General features: G+C 35.6%; 1 protein-coding gene across 7 annotated transcripts in view; it reads left to right on the forward strand.

Annotated features, from left to right (window-relative positions):
* NBEA (neurobeachin) overlaps positions 1-25169 on the forward strand; it is a 506572-nt gene that overhangs the window by 80120 nt on the left and 401283 nt on the right. For all 7 annotated transcript variants that reach the window (XM_057410438.1, XM_057410433.1, XM_057410439.1 and 4 more), the window contains exons 2-5: positions 8621-8852; positions 15188-15288; positions 15539-15634; positions 19330-19451. In XM_057410438.1, the coding sequence (XP_057266421.1) occupies positions 8621-8852; positions 15188-15288; positions 15539-15634; positions 19330-19451 (551 nt within the window). The remainder of the gene's footprint in view (positions 1-8620; positions 8853-15187; positions 15289-15538; positions 15635-19329; positions 19452-25169) is intronic.

The raw sequence follows: 25169 nt of genomic DNA on the forward strand, positions 1-25169 counted from the left end.
AAGGGGGCCTACAGGGATGCTGATGAAGGACCCTTCATCAGGGACTGCAGCAGTAGGATGAGGAGCAATTGGCTTAAATTTAAACAGGAAGTTCAGGTTTCATAAAAGAAAGTTCTTTCCTGTGAGTATAGTGAGGCACTGGAATGGGTTGCCCAAAGAAGTCGTGAATGTTCCATCCCTGGCAGTGTTCAAGGTCAGGTTGGAAGTCTTGGGTGACATAGTCTAGTGTGAGGTGTCCCTGCTCATGGCAGAGGGTTTGGAACTAGATGATCTTTCCAACCCTAAACCATGCTATGATTCTATGGTTCAAAGTTGCAATCTATGGCTTGATGTCCAGGTGGAGACTGGTTACAAGTGGTTTTCTTCGGGGGTTAGTATTGGGACTGGTGTTTGAAATCAGGAAACAGGCTTTATAGTGTATTCAGAAAATCTGGGGGGTTGATGTTCTGAAACCAGCAATGAAAAGTAATGTTTTTCAAAGAACTCAGCAGGCAACGCTCAAGATTAGTTGGGCTCATATTCTTAAGCAAAGTTTGACACTGTAATTTACAATTTTCCCTTCAGCACTTTTTTTAAGACCATTTATGTGAGATTCATTAGTTTACTGAGTTGAGAGTGATGCTCAGTGGTCAAAACTGAGTAAAGTAAATTGGAGGACAGAAGCCAAAAATTTTAAACCATGGTGGCTTGATCCCAGAAAGCAATAAGCAACTGCAACCTTACATGCTCCCCCCCCCACATCACCACTTTGGGAGAGATACTCAGAAGAGCAAAAGCAAGGAAATAAAACTCCTGGGTTGAGATAAAGGCGGTTAGTAAATATGTCTGGGGAATAAGTGATGCAAAGGCAATCACTTACCACCTCTCACAAACAAACTGATCCCCGGCTACACTTTGTACAACCACTAGTTTGGAAAGACTACCCCAGTGCTCTTGATGAGCATGACAGTGTGGAATACACTTTTGGTCAGGTGGGGTCAGCTGTCCTGGCTGTGTCCCCTCCCAACCTGTTACAGACCCTCAGTCTACTCATTGAGCAGGCAGAGTTAGAAAGAGGCAGCTCTGGCAATGTCTCAGCACTGCTCAGCATTAGTTGAAATATAGGTGTGATATCAGCACTGGTTTAGTCACAAGCATACAACACAGCATGATATGGGCTGCCATGAAGAAAATTAGCTCCATCATAGGCAGAGGCAGTATATAAACCTACAGGAGTGTCCTCCTTCCCCCCCCCAAAAAAAATTAAGAAATTAAAGGTAAATATTTCACTGAAATATTTGTAAGTTTGCATAATAACAATTTTGTGTTTGAGAGTAACAGAAGTGAAGCAGAACGTGTTACTTCAGTCACACGTTCTCAGCAGGTATAAAAGATGTTTAAATTATTTTCTTTTCTTGGAATAATTTTAAATTGTCAATAAATTTGAGGTAGCATTCTGCTAGTGGCACACTGTGTGCGTGCTATACATTATTCAGGATAAAAATGTTTCTGAAGCTAAAATAAAGGAAAGCTCCTTTAACAATGGTATGGTAATGTGGAGAATTAGATGCTGTTATAGTGATTCACATGAGAATCAGTCCTTTTAGTGCTGTCATTCACTAAACCATACTGTGAGCACGCTGGTTAAGGTTAAACTTTAGATGTGCTTGTCTGAACTAGTTGTCCTTTTACAGTCAGTGAAAAGTACTGCATTTCCAGGAAAATACTTATTTCATCCTAAAACCAGATGAGTTGCCTCTAAAACCAGTGAGATGAATCGCTTCCCAGAAGCACCTTTTAGGTTCCATTGAAGGTAAAGAGAATTTTGAAAATTACCGCAGATACACATACCTGTAATTCAGATCACTGAAGAACTTCATTCAACGATTAAGCTTTTAAAAATAAAAATATTTTTTAAGATATATATATATACATATACAAATTATGGAAAATAAGTTTTTGTTATTTGTGGTTTTCTGTGTAGTCGTTTTGATACATTTAGTGCATATGGTCAGCACATATATTGGTCACTGAAAAGTCTGATTTGTTTAATTTAGCATTCTAAACACTTCTACATAAAGAGGTCTTCATTAATATAAAATTGAAAAATTATCTTTGCCTGACCAAAAGTGTTTGGATGTCTTCCTGTAGTTGAAATTCTCACTTTTTATAGCGTGTCTGTGTATTTGTGTTACTGTGTTTTTCTTACTTCAGCAGAATGCACTCATGGTTTTCATTTAACCAAAAAAACACCAAGTGCCTCTAAAATATCCTTTTGCATCTCCTGCACTTCTTACAATCCTTATGCTTAGCAGTTGTTTGGTTTCTTTTAATCGCAAATGAAGTTGTGTTGAAAAGTCTTCATGTCTTCAGGAATTTTTAATAAAATCCTCCTAGAATAAGTTCTGACCCCTGCTGTCTTTGATTTTTTGCCATTCAGTAGGATTTTCATAGAATTGTAGAATAGTTAGGGTTGGAAAGGACCTTATCATCTAGCTCTAACCCCCTGCCATGGGCAGGGACACCTCACAATAAACCATGCCACCCAAGGCTCTGTCCAACCTGGCCTTGAACACCGCCAGGGATGGAGCATTCACAACCTCCCTGGGCAACCCATTCCAGTGCCTCACCACCCTAACAGTAAAGAATTTCTTCCTTATATAGGATCTAAACTTCCCTTGTTTACGTTTCAACCCGTTATCCTTTGTCCTGTCACTACAGTCCCTAATGAATAGTCCATCCCCAGCATCCCTATAGGCCCCCTTCAAATACTGGAAGGCTGGTATGAGGTCTCCACGCAGCCTTCTCTTCTCCAGGCTGAACAGCCCCAACTTTCTCAGCCTGTCTTCATACGGGAGGTGCTCCAGTCCCCTGATCATCCTCGTGGCCCAACTCTGGACTTGTTCCAACAGTTCCATGTCCTTTATATGTTGAGAACACCAGAACTGCACACGATACTCCAGGTGAGGTCTCACAAGAGCAGAGTAAAGTGGCAGGATCACCTCCTTTGACCTGCTGGTCACGCTCCTTTTGATGCAGCCCAGGATACGGTTGGCTTTCTGGGCTGCAAGCACACACTGAAGCTGGCTCATGTCCATTTTCTCATCAACCAACACCCCCAGGTCCTTCTCTGCAGGGCTTCTCTGAATCTCTTCTCTGCCCAACCTGTAGCTGTGCCTGGGATTGCTCCAACCCACCTGTGGGACCTTGCTCTTGGCATGGTTAAACTTCATAAGGCTGGCATCAGCCCACCTCACAAGCATGTCAGGGTCCCTCTGGAAACATCATCCTGATGTTCCATTTGTGTATTTCTTCCAAGATTGGTTGCTATCTTTCTTTTCCTTGTGTGTTCATTTGATGAACTTTCAAGTTGAGAAGCCATCTATTACTGGAGAAAAGACAGCTGAGGGGCAACATCATAGCTTTCTCCAGCTTCCTGGGGAGATGGAGAGATGTGCTGATCCCTTCTCCCTTGTATCCAGTGGTAGGACATGTGGGAACCGTTCAAAGTTTCACCAGGGAAGGACAGGGAGACTGGATATTAAGAAGCATTTTTTTATTGGGAGGGTAGTCAGACACTGGAACAGGCTTCCTAAAGAGGTGGTCAATATCTGAAGCTTGTCAGTGTTCAAGAGGCATTTAGACAATGTCCTTAATAGCATGCTTAATAACATGGCAACCCTGAATTATCTGAATTGGTCTGGCATTTGGACCAGATGATCATTAATAGGTCCTTTCCAACTGAAATATTCTATTCAGTTCTCTCTTCATTTCAATGCATTCTTCAGAACTTGCTTTGAAGAATCTGATTCTGAAGAGTTCTAATCTTCACAAGTAAGCCATTTAATTCTAGATGTTCAGCAGCACATACTTTGCTCCATTTTGAGAACTGATCTGAATAATATCAGACATATGTAGACAATTTATTTTGTGCGAGTATTTCACCTTTATGCTAGACTAAAAGGGCAGGAAAGACAAGCCTAAGTTCTGTGTAGGTGCAGCAACTCAGAAAGAAACACTTCTATTGCATAGCACAGCGAATGGCAGATGCTTACTGAGGAATGGCCACTGTATTCAGAAAAAATGAGATTCTGAGTAATGAGCTACTTTCGAGGGTGGTGATGTGGGGTAAGGTAAGTTCTTGGGACAATTTGCAAGGAGCATCCACCTGTAAACAACCTCAGTACAGGAAAGCCTAATTTGCTTATAACTGCCAGGTCAGTTCTTCTTCAGGAGGAGTTGTTGGCCATAGTCATCTGACTTGGAAGCATGATCTGAACATTAGTTTGCTGCTTCATTTCTTACAGATTTGCTGTAAAAGATGCAGAATAGTTAAAAAAAGTGATACATGAGCTTGACAAAGTACAAGCAATAATTCAGGATACTTAATCACAGTGAAAGCATGGTCTTTACTGAGTATTAAATGTTCACTTGAAAAATGCAAAGTAAGCCTGAGTGTTTGACATTAGATAAAAGATTGTATTTGAGATCTATGATATGGAAAGAACATTGATTTATGGTATGGTATACTGGTTCCTGTAAGGATTTCTATCTTAGAGTTCATATTGTACTGTAGATGAAATTTGTCTTGCTACAGAAATCTTCACACATTATGTTAAAACTATGTTACTTTATGGCAGAATGATATAACTTTTTTTGTGTGTGGTACTGCATCCATAACTGTACCCAAGTTATAAAGTTGCAGATTTATTATGAATTTGTAGTTGCCTACTGACAGTTTTTAATATGCCGTGGTTATTTAAAGTAGAACCCATAGGGACACCAAGATCTCTTTTATGGCCGATCATAGCAGATTTGAAAGCCTGACATTTTGTACATATGGGTAAAACTATAATAATGTGGTATCAGTTTGCATTTACTAACTTTGAACTCTTACGCGTGGTTGGCCAGCCACTTGATATCAGAGAAAATCTTTGCAGCCCTCAGTAGCTGGTGGGTTCTAACCGTATTTAATTATTTTTGGCTCTTTAGCAAACTTTGTACTTTTCTTAGTATCCACACTTGTCATCAACTCATTATTGCTGTGGTTCTCCACTGATAATCTCCCTCTGTTGTGAAGACTGATTGATTATTCCTTTTTACCTACTGCTTTTTTCTTGAGAAATGAAAGTGCAGAAATATTGTTAGAGAATGCTTCTCTTTGTAGTGAATATTCTACTGCTTTTCTTGTCTGAATTATATTTTATTTTTCACATTTTAAAGCAGAAGTGGTTGCTTTGTATTACTTGAGCACAATTTTTTTTTTTTATTATTTTTGTATGCTCCTTTTTTGTTAAAATTTTCCTTCTTAAGTCTTCTGAAACTTCTTTTTATCATGACTGTTAATATTTTAAATTTATTTTTATTTTTAGGATGGCTACTTTTTAAAAGTACTGCCCTGCCACCCTAAGTTTTTGCCATCAACATTAATTTATTCATCAATTTGTTTATTTTATTAAGTTGATTTTCATAACTGTGATCTTTGATAGAGGCTGAAATAGGCTTAAACTGCAGTTAAAGGCAAATTAGGTACATTTTAGTGTTTTCTTTGTGAAAATAAAAAGTCGCTTTGGTAGATTATAAATCTCTAGCTGCCAGCTGAACAAGTCATATAATTGTAGTGATTACCAGATAATCCGTATCCCAGTAGAAAATTCTCCATAAATCCAGTTTTACTAGCATTCAGTGTATTTTTTATTCAGATTCTCTGAGATGTTTTATATACAGGCAGCTTGTTTTTAATAGTACTGAAATGTTCAATCACTTCAGACTGATAGTGAGGTCTATTTCAATGTCACATATTAGTATATCGGTTTACATTAGCAAGCAAATACTGTTTGACTTATTTTAGTCTTTTTTAACCATTTCTATTTAGCACAAATTTCACGATGAATAGTATTTAAGGAAAGAGAGATCAGTCTGTATTGAGCATCTGCATTCCAACTGAGGTATTACTAGTTTTTTCCTTGATTTTAGGTCCATCTGTTATCAAAAACAAATGGTGGGATTCATCTTGCCTAAATTAGGTATCTGAAAGTTGTAGGCTGAGAAAGTTGGGGCTCTTCAGCCTGGAGAAGAGAAGGCTGCGTGGAGACCTCATACCAGCCTTCCAGTATCTGAAGGGGGCTTATAGGGATGCTGGGGAGGGACCCTTCATTAGGGACTGTAGTGACAGGACAAGGTGTAACGGGTTAAAACTTAAACAGGGGAAGTTTAGATTGGATATAAAGAAGGAAATTCTTTCCTATTAGGGTGGTGAGGCACTGGAATGGGTTGCCCAGGGAGGTTGTGAATGCTCCATCCCTGGCAGCGTTCAAGACCAGGTTGGACGAAGCCTTGGGTGACATGGTTTATTGTGAGGTGTCCCTGCCCATGGCAGGGGGGTTGGAGCTAGATGATCTAAAGGTCCTTTCCAACCCTAACCATTCTATGGTTCTATGATTCTGTGATTATCATAGAATTGTTGAGGTTGGAATTGATCTGTGGAGCATTTCAGATCCAACCTTCCTGCACAAGCAGGGACAGCCAGAGCCTATTGTCCAGGTCTATGTCCAGGTGGCTTTTGAATGTATCCAAGGATTCAGACTGCACAAATACAATTTTTAGTCCTGTATTTCCTGCATGGAAAGAAATCAAAAAATTAGACACTTCCAGAAGGGGTTCATTTCATCTTAGAATTAGCATCTGAGAGAGTTTAACTGAATGTCTTCTACCAGTGCCTGATTTACCTCTGTGTGTTTTCAACAGTCTCAGGGAGGCTCATCCAGATGGAGAGCTGCTGGAAAAAAACACCCAGATTGCTCTTGAAGTGTGTGGTAGTTACTGCTGTTTTCAGAAACAGAAACTCCACCAGGATTTCTTGAAAAGTGTGGTGGTTTCTGCTATAAAACTATTTAATGATTCTAAGGAATAACCGTAGAAGAACTGTACTTCTAATTTTGACCATTTTATTGCCTGCCCTTGGTACAGTGTTCAGCCAACATTCAAATATATGATATGCAGTCACAATTTCTAAACTAAAATACTAATCAAAGTCATAGAATCATAGAGTGGTTTGGGCTGGAAGGGACCTTAGAAGATCATCTAGTTCCAACCACCCTTCCATAGGCAGAGACACCTACCACTAGACCAGGTTGCTCAAAGTGCCATTCAACATGGCCTTGAACGCTGCCAGGGATGGGGCAGCCACAACTTCTCTGGGCAATCTGTGCCAGTACCTCACCACCCTTACAGTAAAGAATTTCTTCCTAATGTTTAATCTAAATCTACCCTCTTTCAGTTAGGATAATTGTTTTATTTGAATGTAATTAAATGTCTCAGGAGAACTAAGACAGTTTATATATTTAATATATGAGAGGCTTTAGGTTAGGAAATTGTAAATTTTTATTAGCAATTAATTGATAACCAAAAGAAATTAGTAAGTGGATGAAAAGTATGAATTATGGTAGAGGCCAAAGCTAGTCCTTGCTTGGTTTTAATAATTTTGTCTGCAGATTGGTCTGAAAGAAGACTTTGAATATTTGGATAGGTTCAACAGTCAAAAAGAAGTTGGCATAGGATTTCAGCTTGCTTCTTGTTTGGAGTTCAGTTTGAAGGCAATGGCAACTGCTTTTAGACTATGAAACAGCCTTCTATTAAAAGTTACTTGAAATTAAAGACTTAGATGAATTCTTTGAATATCTTTAATTTAAAATATATTATTGCAATTTTAATTACGTATTTTTCTGCAACAAATAGAAAATAATGTCTTAAAATTATTTTAGAATTATTCTCTTTTTTTGCCTTTCTAAAGTTGGTATTTGCAGTCATTGAAATTTAGCCTTGGTGCTTTCAAAACTCCTCAAGGCTACTAGGATAAAGCAGGATGCATGAGAGTCAGGCTTTATTTCAGAAATGAAAGATGGTTTTGCCATTAGGAGTAAATGTGCCTGGTAGTTGTGCTATTTAATGGGAGCTAAGGACTTCACGTAGCGTTTTGCAAGTATCTCGATAGATAGGAGTCAGGCTGTAATTTCATCAGTACTGCTGTTAAATGACTTTTCACCTGCTTGCTTGTTCTTCTCCCAGTGGTGTGTCTGCCTTGCACTAGCCATGGGTTTCCTTGGCCACATGGCACTGATCTGTGGTATAATTGAACAAGTTTTCCAAGTCTGCATTGGTCCAGAGCATGTCACTGATATTTTTTCTGAGCATGACTGTTTGGGTGGTACAGTGGAAAGGGCTGTATACTATTGCAAACGGGTAACTAAGGGCAAATGTTGACTTGTATCAGGAAGCTTGTGAGCTTTCCAGGTTCTACAGCTTCTGCACTACATCTCTCTGGGCCAGGCTGCCATTTCAGTTACTTTGTAGGAAGGAATATTTCAAATATATTTTGATTTATTTTATTGAAGTGTTTTATTCAACACTATGACAAAACTGAAAGTAGTATTTTATGATAGTGTATAGATTTTGTACAAGCTATATTTTGCATAGCATGACTTTTAATTTGCTGTATACAGATCATAGCAGTGAGTTTCTCATATCTAAATTACTTCTCTCATAATGCAAAAAAAAAATCAGTGTTGGTCACAGTGAAGATTATGAAAGACACTTAGCTATGTATTTCATATTGTAATATTGTTCTTGTTTTCTTTTGTAGCTGGTTGGTGGTGAATTTGATCTAGAGATGAACTTTATAATCCAGGATGCCGAGAGCATTACATGCATGTCAGAGCTTTTGGAGCACTGTGATGTAACGTGCCAAGCAGAAATCTGGAGTATGTTCACAGCAATTCTACGTAAAAGCGTCCGTAATTTACAGACTAGCACAGAAGTTGGCTTAATTGAACAGGTACTGCTGAAGATGAGTACTGTGGACGACATGATTGCAGGTATAAATTGCCAACTGATAAAATAATTATTGCATTCTTGAACTGTCAATGTTCTGGGATTATGGAAGGTCTTGGGATGTCTTGGTTTTTACTTAAAGTGATATTTTGGTTAGTACTGCTATTGAGTCAGAAGTACTTTTTTATCAATTTCAGAAAAATGACAAAAATATATTCTTAGTATAAAATATACGTAGGTACTTTGTTTAAGATAATTGCCTATTAATTCATCTGAGGAGATAACATCTTTGTGAAAAAAAAGCAATTTTGAACATAATCGAGGACAGTACATGTCAGACTTCTGACAAGATACTGTTAGTTTTTAAGTGTATTGATCATTTTGAGTTACTCAGATCTTAAAATCGTTATTATGATTCACTTTAAACACAGTCTGCATCTGACAACATATCAGAAATTATTCACAGGTTTGAATGCAGGACACTTGGTTTATATTAAACAATAATTTTATAGTGTATAGCTGTGCTCCCTATAATAACTCCTTGGGTTTTATACTTGTGATTTTTAACATCTCTAATTTTTTACAGCATTAAAAAAGTTGCATACTTTGTTTACTTACTGAAAATAAGTGATAAAGTTGTTGCACAGCATTTTCAGTGTAGGGTTTTATATTTCATGCTGTATCTCTCAGTACTAGGGTACAGGTTGTAATCCTGAATTGCTTGGTTGGAGGAACAGGTTTTATTGTCACGTTTAAACATGGTAGGCTAGAGCTACCTGTAATTAGTATTTATCTACTTATTTTTCTTGAGGAAAAACTTAAGCCAGTTTCTTTCAAATCACTGTGAAAGTATTTCTTAATTTTTATATAGTAGGATATTTAAATTGTAAGGCATTTTTAAAAGATTGAAGAGGTTTGTCTTCCATAATCCTGAGATTTTGGTCCATAATCTGAGTCCTAACACATATATAGGCTTTGGGGAACAGTAAGCCAGCAAGGATTTCAGACCAGAAACAAGAAGAGGATCCATCAAAGCTGTATTGTTCAGGAATGGTTTTGTCCTCATCTTTTTTTTCAGTATAAATGTGTCTTAATATTAAAGTATTTGGAAAAGCTACATTTTGTATTTCAAAGCAAGTCTTAGTGAACAACTTGTTGACTAGAAATATATACGTAAATGCAAAAACCAGATGTCTTATGCTAAATATTGTTTTGCAAGGTTCAGACTGAAGTCTAATACATCAATATATTTAAAAACCAATTGTTTTCACCATGTATGGGTTTTTTTTGCAGGACCTGTAAATATGTCAGTATTGTATAAGGGTGAAGATACTGCTTTATTCCACATTAAATAGAAGACGTTAGTTGAAAACAAATATTTCTGTCTTTTTTCACTCATGGAAATAATATGCTTACATCAGTAATCATTTTCAATAAAATTTATCCAGTTTGAGCTGCCCTAAGTAGTACTTCTGTATGTGGCATACGCAACTGTAATGATGTACCCATTTTAAAAAACTGTGTAGCTAATTGTAGAAACAGAAATCAACAGTATAGGATCAGACTTCCAGGAGCATTTGGTAATTGGAAAATCACTCTGAATTCACAACTATTAATATAAGCCACAGGTAGTACGTTAATAAAAAAAAAAATGGAGCCTCTACCCCTTTAATGTTTTTTCGAGAGTCATCACACTGTACTTCAGAAAGAGACCTTTTGCAGAGAAAACATGACTCAGCTTACTCTTCTGTATACTTATACAGACAAAGAGAGCACATCTAATGTAAAATCAAACCTAAAAATTGAAATTATGTTGGCATTTTAGTTCTGTGGTGTGTGTCAAATTATCTGAATACTCTTCTATGTATCATGAGCAGGGATTTAACAGAATTACAATTTGTAGGGTCTTTCTTTGATAATTGTAAATAGATGAGAATGTGGGGGTTTTAGAATTTTTTTGACAAAGGTGTGGAAGCAACCAAATTCATCATTTTGCTTTTGTTTCTTGATTTCTTCAAGCATTTCACATCCCTTTTATAAGTGACAAAAATGTTGGTAATAAGTCATAAGTAATAATTATGGTCAGATAGCTCAGTGGTAGGCACTTGATGACAAAATTGGTGACAACTAATGCAGTATCTGTGTTCCCTAATTCTGCTAGGCAACGTAGAGTCATTATGACACCAGAACTACAGAGCTGCTTTGCCCCAAACACTTCTAGGAACTTTCCAAACCCAGAGAATAAAGTAAGATTTTTGGTGCTAAAATGAGTTTTAACATGCAGGGGGGTATGTTTTGAACAGAAACTATGTTAGTGCTGACTCCTAGGAACTTAGTACAACTTTCTTAGCAAAACAGTTGTTCAGACACTGTCAGCCCTATATTTTGCAATTGACTTTTATCATCTGTAAAGGGTACAGATTTTTATTTGTTTTTTTTTTTTTTTAGTTGTTTATTTGTTTTTAGGTCATCTCACTTGTTCCTTTGTGAAATGCTTTGATTAGACCTAGGTAAGGTTTAAATAGACAAGACAGGCATAATCTCTTTTTTCTGTTCTGACAGCATGCTTTCAGGACCAGACTAAGTCTGAAGCCGCTCTTCTCTGGTTTTATGGAAGTAAGACAACAGCAAATAAACACATACCCAGTCTTTTGCAATGAGAAAAACTTCTCTGTCTGTTTAGATTATGACTGTCAGATTCATGAGGATTCTCAACATTTTATATATCTCACTTCTTGAGGTTTCACAAATTCTGTGGTCAAGAATAAAAGCTTAATCACCTTGAAAGTCTCAGTTGCAGTCCAGATGGGATCACTGCCACTTGTATTCCCATTTGCTTTCCAGAAACATCACTTGTCAAAAGTTGTCTTTGTACTGTGATAATCTGTTATACTAAAACAGAGGATGGTCAGCCATTTTATCAGTGGTTAAGGGGAAACGGTTGCTAAAATAATTGCATAGGCGATTGGCACTTTTGTTTTATGGATCTTCCTTGAGGGATTCACTTATGCCGTTCTCTGTTTCCAGCTGATGAGTAGTGAAGCAGATCATCTGCTGTGAGAGACTCTTTGGGACTGTGTGTCGGTAGTGCCTTCAGAGAAGTCTGAATGATGGATGAGAAAGTAGCCAGAACTCATACAGAGTGTCTGTCTCCCCTAAGTCTCATTTTATTTCCTACAGTTCTATAGTGATGCTGTAGATAGTTGTTCTAAAATTGCTGGAACTGATTTCTTAAGCACTTAAACAGTTCCTAGTTTTTAAGTAAAAATCGAGGTTTTGACTGCTCTGTCATTAATGATCTGTTAACAGGCATTTCTCTTTAAGCTGGTTCCATAAGAAAAGCTTCAACATTAACACAATTTGCCAACCTGTAGAAATTAATTCACTGACAGAATTCAAATTCACAATCTCATGGCAATCAGTTATTGAAAGGTTAAGGAGGCATGAAGGTAGTTTTTCTGAACTGTGTAATATGTTTCCAGTGCTGTTTAATATGTCTTCTAAAGTTAATGCCATACCATTCATTTTAATATAAGCTCACTGTTACCTGAAAGACAGACAGGCTTTTACCCCTGTATTTTCATATTAGATGATGGAATTAAGCATTCCTTCAAGGTTTCTTGTTAATTTATAGATCATATATAAACTGCTTAGTATAAAAGTAGTCAGAAGTTGCCATTAACAGGCATAAAATTGGTTGCATTTCAGTGCATTTTAGAAAGGCACTGAAAATGAGAAAAGGTGCCTGTTTTCTCCTTCTGAATGTAATATCATTTTCCAAAATCTTGTTTCTGAAATGAGATCATAGATATCAGTTATGTATGTGGTTGTATTTAATATTAAAAAATGAAGCAAAAAGTAAAAAAATCCAATTGTAGTATGTTTTGTGACCTTTCTCTATTTATAGATGAGTGGATTATTAGGAATTACAAACCAGATGTGGACTGACTCTTTTATATGATTTTTCTAATAACTATGAATAAAGTTATGTAATAGAGTGCAGTACTTTTTATGTCTTGTTGTATTGAAACAAGAAACAAACCTTCTTTAGGTATGTTTACAGCAATATTTTAAAGTAGAAGCAAGGGATTTGTTTTCTACATGTGTTCTTTTCTTTATATATTACCTACTGGGCACCAGTTTTTCAGCTCTTTGTTTTACCCAGGGTTATGTTGTTAGGGAGCTTACACTCATTTCTCTTCATCAATGTTTTATTCATTATTTATAAATATGTATTTCTAATGCCTGCGGATTATCAACATCTTCAGCAGAAATAAGAAATTTTCTGTGCCGTAAGGCAGCATAGGGCTATAATGATGATACAAAGCAGCACATGTTCAGTAATTTTAAAAACCTTTCAATCATGTATGTGTTTGACTGCATTAATTTACACTTTCGTCATCTACATTAGAAGATTTTTTTAAATCATGTTCTGATTTTCACCTAACAACTTTGTTTCTACACAACAGTTTTTCTCTCTAAAGGAAACAAAATTTAAAGTAGTTTGATTTAAAAAGCAAGCTAAGACTACAAAATAAGAATTGGGGAATTCTCAGCCAGAGATTGGTATTCACTTGTGCTGATTTTCCTTGTGGAGTTTCCAGTGTGTTACTTTTCTCAATTTCTATCATATACAATATATACAATCACTGCCAGCTTCATATTACAGGCTGGAGACTATACAGTGAAAGTGGCAGGTGCTTGTAAGTATTTGATGAGGAGGTGAGTCATAGAATTCACCATCATAAATGACATGTGATTTTATTTTTCTTAGCTATATTTTAGTTTCCCTTAAGAAATTCTGTCACAAATAGGATGTGGCACTAATTTTAAAGGGAAGATTAAATAAACTCTAAAGAAAGAGAGGGGAAAAAGTCTGTACTTGAACATTAGGAATATCTTCAGATCTTATTATGAAAATAACTGCGAGTTACAGTGTTTCACTTTTGCTTTTCTTGACATAGTTTTATTCACGGAACCGCCTATTATATATCTCCTGTAAATTAAGTGATATTTCAGTTTTCACACATGTGTTTTATGGACTGAGGACCAGAGGTTGGTTTCACAGCGGAACAATATAAATAGATACTTATGGTCTTACTCAAAAATACATATGTAGGGATTTGCAGAGAGAAAATTTGTTATAAAACAAAATATCAATGCAAAATCTCCTCAAAAAGGATGAATGCTTTTCAAGACTACTCTTTGTCAGCATCCGTAAGAGTCATCCTTTCTCTAAAGGAGAACATGTAGTCCTGCAAATAAGATATATGCTTATTCATGTTTTAGGGGGGAAATTTCTGATTTTTGACCACATTGAAAGTTTGTTAATGCTGGTTCTATCCTGTCCTCCCTTTTTCATGTGTGTGTGTGTTTAAATCTCTGTACTTCACTGCTTTATCTCTGAATTATCTGTGAAGATAAGTAAAAAGTTGTTCTTCCTTCTAGAGGAAGTAGTAATTGTTAGCAGTGCATTTTATTCCAGAAGAAAGTGTGGTGTATAAGGCGAGATCCAGCATCCCACAGGTGTCCTGGGTTCATCTGGGCTTAAACCACAACAACAAGCTAAAAAATTGTGAAAATTAAATTCTGTGTTTTGAAATAAAGGTCCAAGCACTAGCAGTTATTTTAGACCTGCTATTCTTTGAAAGGTCAGCTACGTAAGTGTATGGGTTTTGAGGAGTTTCAATGAAAGCCGTATTACATAAATTTTGATCACTTCTTTTTATCTTTTTATTGTAGTCTTTGTTTTTGTTTTTTTTTTTTTGTTTTTTTTTTTTTTTGTGAGGGCTTTTTGTGGGTTTGTGGTTTGGTGTTTTTTTATGTGTGCATTTGTTTGCTTTGGTTTGTTTTGATTTTGTTTGGATTTTTTTCCCTGGCCTTTCATTCAGGTAAAACTTGGAAGCCTTATCACTGTGGCAAACCTGTGGGAACTATACAAATTCTCAGTAACCCTGTGCTTAATTTAAATAATAATGTCAAGCATCTTTTAGGTCAGAAATTTTTGGAAAATACTAACTTCAGAGGAATGAAGAGAGCATTATCTCAAAAGTTTGTGACAGAAAGGAGCCAAGCAAGCAAGGTTATAGTTTATGATGAATATGGTTATATGGGAAGAATTATTTTTTCATAGGTTTAATAGATACTTTGTTGCAAGCGTGATGCAAATTCTAAAGCTGCACATGTTTTTGTTTTTGTTTTTTTCTAAAATAAATGGAACAGTGAGAATATGAAATGCTGTGTAAAATATTTAGGGCAACTAAGTTTGATTTTTGGAATTTGTGAATACACTTATTCTTAAAGGTATTAACTTTTTCAGCTTTTTCTTTGTCAAAACAATGAAATGCAGAGTTCAGAATAACTTTATTTTCCTTTGAAGATCTCCTAGTTGATATGTTGGGGGTTCTTGCCAGCTACAGCATCACTGTCAAAGAGTTGAAGCTTTTGTTCAGCATGCTTCGAGGCGAAAATGGAATCTGGGTAAGCTGTGATCCGATAAAGCATTGTCATTCTGTTAGAGCCTGAAGTTAGCATAAATTGTCTCCTGGGACGTATAAACTTGACTTTTTTTTTTTTTTATGTTGATTGAATGTATGTTTATGAAGTATTTTTGCTAACTACTTTAGAGTTAATTTGCTGTGTTGTTTAAAAAACATCCAGTTTCCGTTGTAGCCTAGAGAGTGCAAAAATGGTTGTATTGACTTTTGTGCCGTTTTTCTTGTTTTCACAGCCAAGACATGCAGTTAAACTATTATCGGTCCTTAACCAGATGCCACAGAGACATGGGCCTGATACCTTTTTCAACTTCCCAGGCTGTAGTGCTGCAGTAAGTTTTCAAACAAAATAATAAAGCTTGAGGAACAAATAAATTGCTCATCATTTGCATTTCCTTTTATTTGGTTTTGAAAATTCCTGAAAAGGAAATAAGAGGTGGGGAGTACGTGCTTGAACAGCGTAGACCTTGCCTTCTGTAGGTTTGCAAGGTAGTTGTAGTGTTGCAAAATTTCACTTATGAGGATGGAGTGTCAAATAGCAGGTGTTTATCTGGGGAAGTTATCATAACAGTGAAACCTGAAAATTCCAAAGAATAGTTTATTTTATGTGAATAATATAATTGTATTATACAGAGCAGAGACTTGATGAAAATCTAGGGATGAGCTTTTACAGTGACAGCTGTTTACAGTGACAATTTAGTCATAAATTTTATTACGTCTTTTTATCTGAACTCCATCAGCTGTTTCCTTTCCCTCAAGGCAGAGAGTTAAATGCAGTCTTCTTTTGGACTTATTTTTTATGATCACTTACGATGATGAAATTGTATTCCTTTTTGCAACCTTCTCAAATAGATATTCTCTCTCTCATTCACTGCATGTATCTACAAATAAATTCAAATATTGGATACAGATTTATAATTATTAAGGCAGTGAATACAAATGCTTAAAACTTAGAAATGTGAATTTGAGGTTCAGTTCCATTCTGGTATGGAACAGCATATGCTCATGGTAAACTTGGAATCTTTTAAGTGGAAATAACCCTGAGATCCCTGTCTTTTCATGCCAGTGCATGACGGGTGGTAGGAGCTTCTCTTGGGCTGTTCTGCATGTATTTCCTCAATAGCACTAAGGTTACTCTTCAAGAATAAACCACCACCACCTCCTGTTCTTTGTGAATACTGCTGCTGGTGTGGCAGATTGCATCAGGGAATAAACTGGCTGCAAATCACTGGTTTTCACCTAGGTTATTTTTGGCTAGATCACTTTCTTGATCTTGTTTGATATTCAGCTGCACAGATGCGTCAGCAAAATGCACAGGGTGGATTGTGTAAGGAATTAATTACTGAGTTCTGAAAGAGAGTTTCATTTGAATTAAAAACCACAGTTAAGCTCTTCAAAAAGTACATGCAGCAACAAGACAGCTGTTGCAGAGTATGAATGTCTACAATGAAATATACTGCTTTGACATTTCTGGGCTTCAGAGGCAAACCCTTATGAACTGGCTCTCTTATATTTAATTTTGTATCAGACGTTCAAAAAAAGTTTTGCAGAATAATTTCAAGTATTCCTCCCTGTCCAAAGAGGGACATCAATTACAGGAGTATAAAGTGTCTTGATTGAAATGCAAAATGTGCATTTTTCTTTCCTTGGTTAGGATCTTGTTTTATGTACCACTCATCATTGATTAATTGCACCCTGTAAATCTAGAAATGTGAATTTCAAATTTACATTTCTGAAGTAGTGCATGTTGGATTACACTATTAAGCTCTGGACAGCAGTCATCCTCTGAAGTGGACCTAGGGTGATTTCTTGTAAAATGACCCAAACGTCGAAACACTTCATTAGAAGAAAGACAGTGGATAGGCCATAGTTTACTGGCACTGAATTCAGGGTTTCAGGTGTGATGCATGGTGATGACATCAGACAGAGAAACAGCATAATGTTTATAAATACCAGCTTGGTCCTGTTCAAAGTTGGGTGCATACTCCTTGTATAATCAAGAGTTCAGTGGCAGTATAAAAGAGCCTGCTTTTTGTCTGCTGGTGAGAGCTGCTTCACTATCCCAACTGAAGAGCTCTTCTGAGTACTGTGTTACATGTTTGCCAGCCTGTATAAGTAGCCCATTAGTCACTCCATTAGCGGGGCATTTTGTGGTAACCATTCTATTCCCAGATGTTGTTCCTGTTTGTCATGAAGCAGCTCTTTTCCTGTTTCAAGCAGGGAACTCCCTCTAAGGAGGCAGGAGTGATGTCCCAAAGGAGTTCCTTGGAATGTTTTGTACAGAGCAGTTAGTACCAGGCAAGCAGCAGAATCGGTTTTACTTCTTTTGTCAGATACTAGCATAATCTGAGGATGTTGCTGTATGTAACTTTAAAATTTACCCTGAGTTCCCTATCATTCTTAATTACCTATGACTCTGCTTTTAAAACCCTTTCAGCAATTGCCTTTCATATAAAGCCAATAAAAAGCCAGTCCTATTCTGTACCTTTTTTTTACATGCTTCTACATCAAATACAATCCTTATGTGGTTATTCTGACTACTGCCCAGAGACTATGTCCATTCTTATTTTAAGCAGTGAATGAGTTTTTTGCAACTCCTTGTAGTCCTTGGTGTGAACTGGGACAGCACAACATTTGAGCACTCATGGAAAAGTATTTCCAACTGTGACTCAGGTATCACACAGAATCAGAGAAGGGTTGAGGTTGGATCACTGGAGGTCATCTTGGCCAACCCCCACTATGCTGAAGCAGGGAAACCTAGAGTTGGTTGCCCAGGACCATGTCTAGAGGGCTTTTGAACCTCTCCAAGGATGGAGACCTAACCTCACTAGTCAACCTGTGCCAATGTTCAGTCAGTATCACTGATAGCTTTGATAAGAAAACAATACTATTGGTGCAAGGATTAATTATCTAATTGTTATTATTTCAAAGTGTAGTAAGAGCTTAAATTATTTTACTGAAATTGAAAAATATCAATTATATACTCTTAGAAATAACATGCTATTGTTATATATAAAATTATTTTCTTCTACTTTGCATTCATATGCAACTTATTTCAAGAAGTAGTATTAAAGGCTATTATATCTTAACCATTTTTATATAAAATATTCTATATTTTGTCTGATGGATGGAGGAAGAATGTATTGTAATTACTGGCTACTACAGTAATCAGTCATTACAAACATTTAATTTCTTACATTTTTAAAATTACTTAATTTAAAATCACTTAATTTTGTGTATAGTTCTTACGCTGTGGCAAAAATTTGTTTTATCTTTTAGTGTTATCATAGAAAACACTTTATAAGTGACCTCTGAAGATCATCTTTCCTGATATCCTCCCTAAAAAATACCTAACTTCAATGCTAGATCAGGTATTCAGGGCCTTGCCCAGGGATAAAGAGTTCTCTGAAACCTCTTCTTTCAATGCATAAATATGAAATCTTGAAAAATCAGAGTTTTTCTTAGGCCTTGCCTTAAGATTAATTTATTTAACTGAGAACAGGGGTAAAATATTCAGTCTCTTACCTTACTGAGTGTTCATGGGAAAGGAAAAAAAAGATAGTGCTCTTAAATCTCAGAGAGCTACTTTTTTAATACTGTAGTTTTAACAGTGACTGTTGTACTATCTGTTGTGATTAGTTTGATCTTGATGTTTAAATCTATTGATGAGATGAATACTTACTGAAAGCTGAATTTATATTTTAATTTCTAGAGAAGTAATTTTTCTAGGTTTTTTTTTCTCTTAATATTGCCCATTCACAAATTTAATTTCATGTCCTCTGTTGGTAGAATTTATGTATTTAAAAATGGAAGTATTTTAAAATAGATGGAAAACTAATGCATTTATTCAAAAACACTATTAGAAGGTTTGGATTTTTTTATATTCCTCTTTAACTTTTGAAAGTTAAAGCAGATTTGGAGATCTAGAATGACAGGAATTTACAAAGCGATTGCCTTTAACAACGGTTCTCAAAAAATTCATTTTTTGACATGCTACTTCATTGTTGGCTTTTTTCCTTCCTTCCAGGCAATTGCATTGCCTCCTATTGCTAAGTGGCCTTATCAAAATGGGTTTACTCTTAACACCTGGTTTCGTATGGATCCGCTAAACAATATCAATGTAGATAAGGATAAACCCTATCTCTATTGGTAAGTAACTTCTAATACTGCAGTTACAGGTTTTGCTTTGTTTTGTTTTCCTCTGGCTTCCTAATTGTGTTTAATTTTTCTCATTATTTTTAGTTTCTGACATGCTTTTTGACCCCCAAATACGTACAGATTTTAATGGCTGCTTACCGTGTACAAACTCGTACAAAGTCGTCTGTCCTTTTTGCTCTACGATTTGTATATTCATGGATGCAAGAAAAATGCCTTGCCAATAAACCATAAAACCTAGTGTGAAGGTTTCTTTAGGAATTTCAAAATACATCATATTTTAGAGTTATAAACTCTAAGAATGTCAATTTTCTGTTGGTGTTTAAGATTCTTGGCTGATATCAGTAGTACAGAACAAATCTGTTATAATCAGAGCGCACTGTTTGCACATTAGCTAGAGGTAATAGAAGATCAATCTGTGAATTTAAAAATGGCTCACTGACCACCTGTTCCCAAAAATGGAAACTCTGTTTCATAATAAAGTGATTGCAGGAGAGAGTGATAAATTTGGTTTACTTAGGTTTCCTGTTGTGATGAAAATAGAAATGTTTGATTACTTTTATATGTTGTTTCTTTGGGTTTTTGTTTTTTTGGTTTTTTTGCTATGATGTAGTTCTGATGTTTATTATTATGTGATTAAAATTTTTATTGAATTCTAAAATTTTGAGCATACTTTTTAGTGTACTTTTTGCACTGAAATGCTTTAAAATGCTCCATGTGTTTAGCTGCCCTTAATATTTATGGGTACGTATGGTCTGTATCAGAAGGATTTACTTCTGTTTCCATTTATAAGTGTATTGATTTAGACCTTTTTGCTAGCCACATTGCTACAAAGAAGTGATATGGCTTAGGAAAATTGCCACTTCTACTCGGACAACTGTCTTTAATAAACACATTTTTCTGTTATCATATTATTTGGTTTTGAACATATCAGTGAATAAACTCCATAAAGCTGCCCTTTGAGTTATCAAAGAAACCTGAATTTCTTCCTTCAGAAGAATTCTAGGTCTTACCTTAACATTATAATCTAAAGAATAATTTTTTAATTAACATACTTCTTGTTATCTACAACCTTAACATTTCCATGTTTGCTTAAAATTGTCCACTGGCAGTAAAATTTACCTATAGTAGATAACTTAGTACCTGTTTATTAGATTGATTGGAATAAACAGTCCAGCAGAGTAAGAAAACATTTTTTCCAATGAGTTTACCTTTCCCCATAGTTGATGTGTGCTTTTCTTTGTTCTTGTATTTTTTCTGTTTTTAAAAGCCAGAACATACCAAAATAATGTCTTCTATATTTTGCTGTTGCATCTAGGAAACCAAGCAAAAAAGTATAGCCCCAAAACATACAGAGTTTCAACTCTAATTCTAGTACATAAAGAATAACCTCTCTGATAAACATAGGTATTATACACAGACTCTTCAAGTAATTGGGCATATCTGCGCTGAATGGATGACTTGTTATCTCTTACACTCACATACGCGTGCACACACAGATCTTTACAGTTCAGTGTCTCAATTTCTCATGTTAGTTCTTGTTATGGAATATATGTAAAATTAGAGTATTTATCAAGAGTGGGAAATAAAGCTGCTGTGACTTAATCAGGTGGAACTTTGCAAATGCTTCATATGAGCCACAGAAAGAAGTTATTCTTACAGAAATCAAAGAGAAACTGAATATACCAACCTCAGAAGGAAATTAAGAACAATGCTAATTCTTGACATTTTTATATAGTGGCTGAAACCAAGCCATAGTTAATAATTAAAAACAGGAAAAAATATTCAAACTAAATCATCCATCTGAACTTCTTTACACAGATTTTAGACTTTGCCACATGAAAGGCTGAGTTACACTCAGCCACTACCAAGAGGAAGACACAAAGATTTATTTTCTTTCAATGTGCTTTTTTTGGCATATAGCATCTTTTTCTATTTAGGTGAAAAACATATAAATGAGCATATAAATTCACAGTTTATTCTTAAAAGTCACCTGTCTTTTAAACAAGCTTTATTTTTAAAGCAAAAACTTAGTGGTATGTACAACTTCAAAGACTGATTTGAAGTAGTGGTTCTGAAATCAGCATCAGCTAGAACTGGTTCCTCAGGACATTCTTGTCAGGCTTTTGAATATTGACACATTGCCGCCTCACTGGAAAACCTGTACCAAGATACGTGCTAATGTATGATCCAGGCCTTAAGTGAGTACAGAAAGATGTGGCAAGAGGCATTTCTGGTAGGAGAGAGCTGTTACATCAGCCTATGATGTGAAAACTAATGCTTAAAAATGGAGAAAGGAAGCAAGGAAATGTTTTCACATTTGCCAGATGTGAGAAAACTGCTGCTATTCTGTAATTAGCTGAATGCTGAGTGCTGCTTCAAGAATTGTAAGCCAATTTGTTTTTTCTCAAAACAAACAAAAAAGATGATGTTGGGCAGCTGCTAAGTGACAATCCATTAATACTTGTGTATTGGAACCGTGTTGTCACTTTCTTATTAATTACAAAATGAGTGTGACAATCCTCGAGGTAAATTAGGAGTCTCTGACATTTGCATGGATGATAAATGACAATAGGGAGAAAGTTTTGTTGTAGAGCAGTTGGGTTAAAATGGTAAGATTCATAATTCTGTAGTGCGAAGTATAAGCAAGCCAGTGATATATACCTAGCAGTGAATAATGGTGCTGAGCTTAAAGAGTTAGTATTTATTTATTACAAAGCAGTAATTAAGGATATTAAGGCTTTTTGTAGGTAACCAACTGACCATAAACTGCTTTTTCATTGCTCTAGCTGAAAGAGCTAATGTGATCTTTTCAATAGTAGTCTGAACAGAGAATAGAGTAAAGGTGATGTGATCACTTCCTGCAGTCTTGGCAAAAACATTACTGGAATACCATTTACAGTTAAAAATTGCTACTTCTTTTAAGAGACCATGGAAAAAAATTGGTGCTCTTCAAAGAAAACTCTGGAGTGAACTGTACTCTGGAAAACACATTTTATAATGAAACCTTCCAAGAAAAATAAAACTCTGAAATTAGGTATTCTCTCTATTTCTGTTTTCAGAATTTATGCAAAATCTGATGTTGATGGATTGTTTAATCTGAGATCCAGTAGGTAGAAAGTGAAGTAGGTAAATTCCAACACTTTGTCACACAATACTATGGTCACTTTAAGTGTCACAATTATAAGATTCAGTATAATAATAATCATAATAATCAGAGTATAATAGATAGTTGAAAATGCTTCTTCAAAAATGATGTATAGATTCTTTGTTATAAAGACAGTGCAATTTTAGGAATTTAGCCTTAACCATAAGTGCACTCAACTGGCAAGCCTCCATCCTCTAAATCTCTATATTTGTTTCTGCTAAAAAACGACATGGGGTGACACTACTTCTAAGTAAGGCCTGGAATTAGATAAAGACAATCCAGTTATTGTTTGGTAAGATTTCTGTGGTTTTTGTTTGGTTGGTTGGTTGTTTTTTTAGGAGATGCTATATTTCAAATTGTGGATTGGACTCTGTAAAAGAATTAGAGGGTGAACTGAGACTTGTTTGTCATAACTGTTGCTTTTTGTCCTTAAAACATCCAAGTGCTTCCACAACCATTTAATGGAAGAATGGCTAAAACTTCTGAAAGACTGTTCTAAATTTTATTTTTACTGATGTAGGAAAAAAGAAAAAAAACAATAGAAGAAAAAAACCCAACCCAAAACAAAGCAGTCTATCTAGACTTTTCAGTTCTTCTCTAGAGCTAATAATTACGGAGATGCAGAACAGCTGCAAAAGCACGTAATGGAATTCCAAAGTTAATAGAAAAGAATGAATTATTACCTTCTTAATCTCAGTACCATGATCATACGTTAAACTGCGCATAAAATCCTAAGCTAATGAAACTAGAATCACTAAACAGTTTCACCAGTGGATGGAAGAATGCTTACCTGCTATTGAAGTGTAATACCATCCAGTAGCTGCTTTGAGAAACCAGCTGAAACGGGACATAACTATAAGGGTTTTATGAACAATCTGTAGTAAAACAGTATACCAGCTGCTATGGGAGGTACTTAAAGGTTCATAAAACCATATGGGTATTAACAGTACTACTCATGTTGTCTCTGTGAATTTCATCTTTGGATGTGGCAAGTTCTGCATGCGTAGGTAATTGGTAAGGATTTCTGTGCAGTATCGTAGAGACTAGTCCTAGACTGCTTTACCTTTGGCAAAAATTAAGATTAACATAACCTATATATTATAATGTTGAGGTAAACAGAGAACATTTGAGTTCTTAATTTCTCACTCAATTACTTTCTCAATTTCTCACTTACTCAATTACTCAATTGTATTAGAGTGCTAATTCATGTGGATGAAAAAAAAAAAGAAAAGTAAAATCTTGGCTAAACTTCTTGTGTAGAAAATCATTTGTTCCATTCCAAGATAAAGAGAAGAAGCCTGCTAAAAAATGAGCTATTTTTTCATTGTTTCATTGTTTTCTTGTCTTTCTAAGATGAACTCCAGTTCACATGTAAGGACAATTCAGTGTTTAAAATCTCAGGAGCAGTGTGGTTGACCATAATGGTAAAAAAAAATCACCCAAGTAATGGTGGAAAAGGAGGGAGGTGGTTCGGAAAGGGAAAAATTATAAAGGTGTAGAAGTGTTTTCAAGAACAGACTTTTTTTTTTTTGGTGTTGTTAACAGTGTTCTCAGTGTATAACAAAATACTTAATAGTTCCTGTTCAAAGTAGTAGGAAGTATTTTGCACAATTTTAATATCTTAGATAAAACCATGATGGTATTTACAATGAGTGGCTGTTGGTAATGTAAGAAAAAAATACTTTGTCTTCTCTAATCAAATACTTCTACACCATATGTGGGAACATAATGAATCTGTGTATTTTTTTCAATATCCTTCAGAATAGGATTCTGCTAGCCAAAATAATTTTAGCTTGTAGTGATGACTTACATTGCTGAGAAACAAATTCAGCATTGTGAGAGATGAAGCTCCCTGCTGAAATTTTCTCTGAATGGCATAAAGCCCAAGGAAGTAAATCAAAGTCTCAAATTAGCCTACAACACATTCAGTTATTCTTACTGTAAGAGTTGTATTTTAAGATTTTTGACCTTCATGTTATTGTACAAAATCCAGTACTGTGGTTCTGCAGCTTGTGTATCCAGGTAATGCAAGATATATATATATATATATCTATATTTATATAAGAGTAATATTCTCCCATAAGGCTCTTCACTGTTCTTTTTGTTGTGTGGCATAGCTGCTTTATGGGATCATTGTGGAAGCCAGATCATTGAAATGATCCATGTTAAAAATAGTCTTCAAAAGATGCAGGGGAATGGCAGTGTTATAAACTGTCTTCACTGTTGAGGTCAGTGTGATGTACAGTATATAATTTTTCTCCTCATTCTTAGAATGTATCTTAGGTTTATTTAGAGAAGAGTTTTTAGGTTCTTAATGGTGTCCTTTTGTTGTCAAAGCCTGTACAACAGGCTGTGGCTGGACAATGAGAAAAGAGGAAAATCTGACTTTCTCCTTCAGTAATGTACGCAGACAGATTTAACTGTAAGTTTCTGAAGATGGAATAAGGTCTCTGTATTTTTTCTGCATATTAAAATAAAGATTGCGTTTGTGTTGTGGGGTGTAGATGTAGATTTTCAGCATCTGTTAAGAAAGATGAAATATAAATTTAATGTTTGCATGTACC

Source organism: Pezoporus wallicus, unplaced genomic scaffold (genome assembly GCF_028554395.1).
Source record: "Pezoporus wallicus isolate ANWC-B61680 ecotype Strahan unplaced genomic scaffold, APGP_CSIRO_Pwel_v1 contig_1876, whole genome shotgun sequence".
Lineage (NCBI taxonomy): Eukaryota > Metazoa > Chordata > Aves > Psittaciformes > Psittacidae > Pezoporus > Pezoporus wallicus.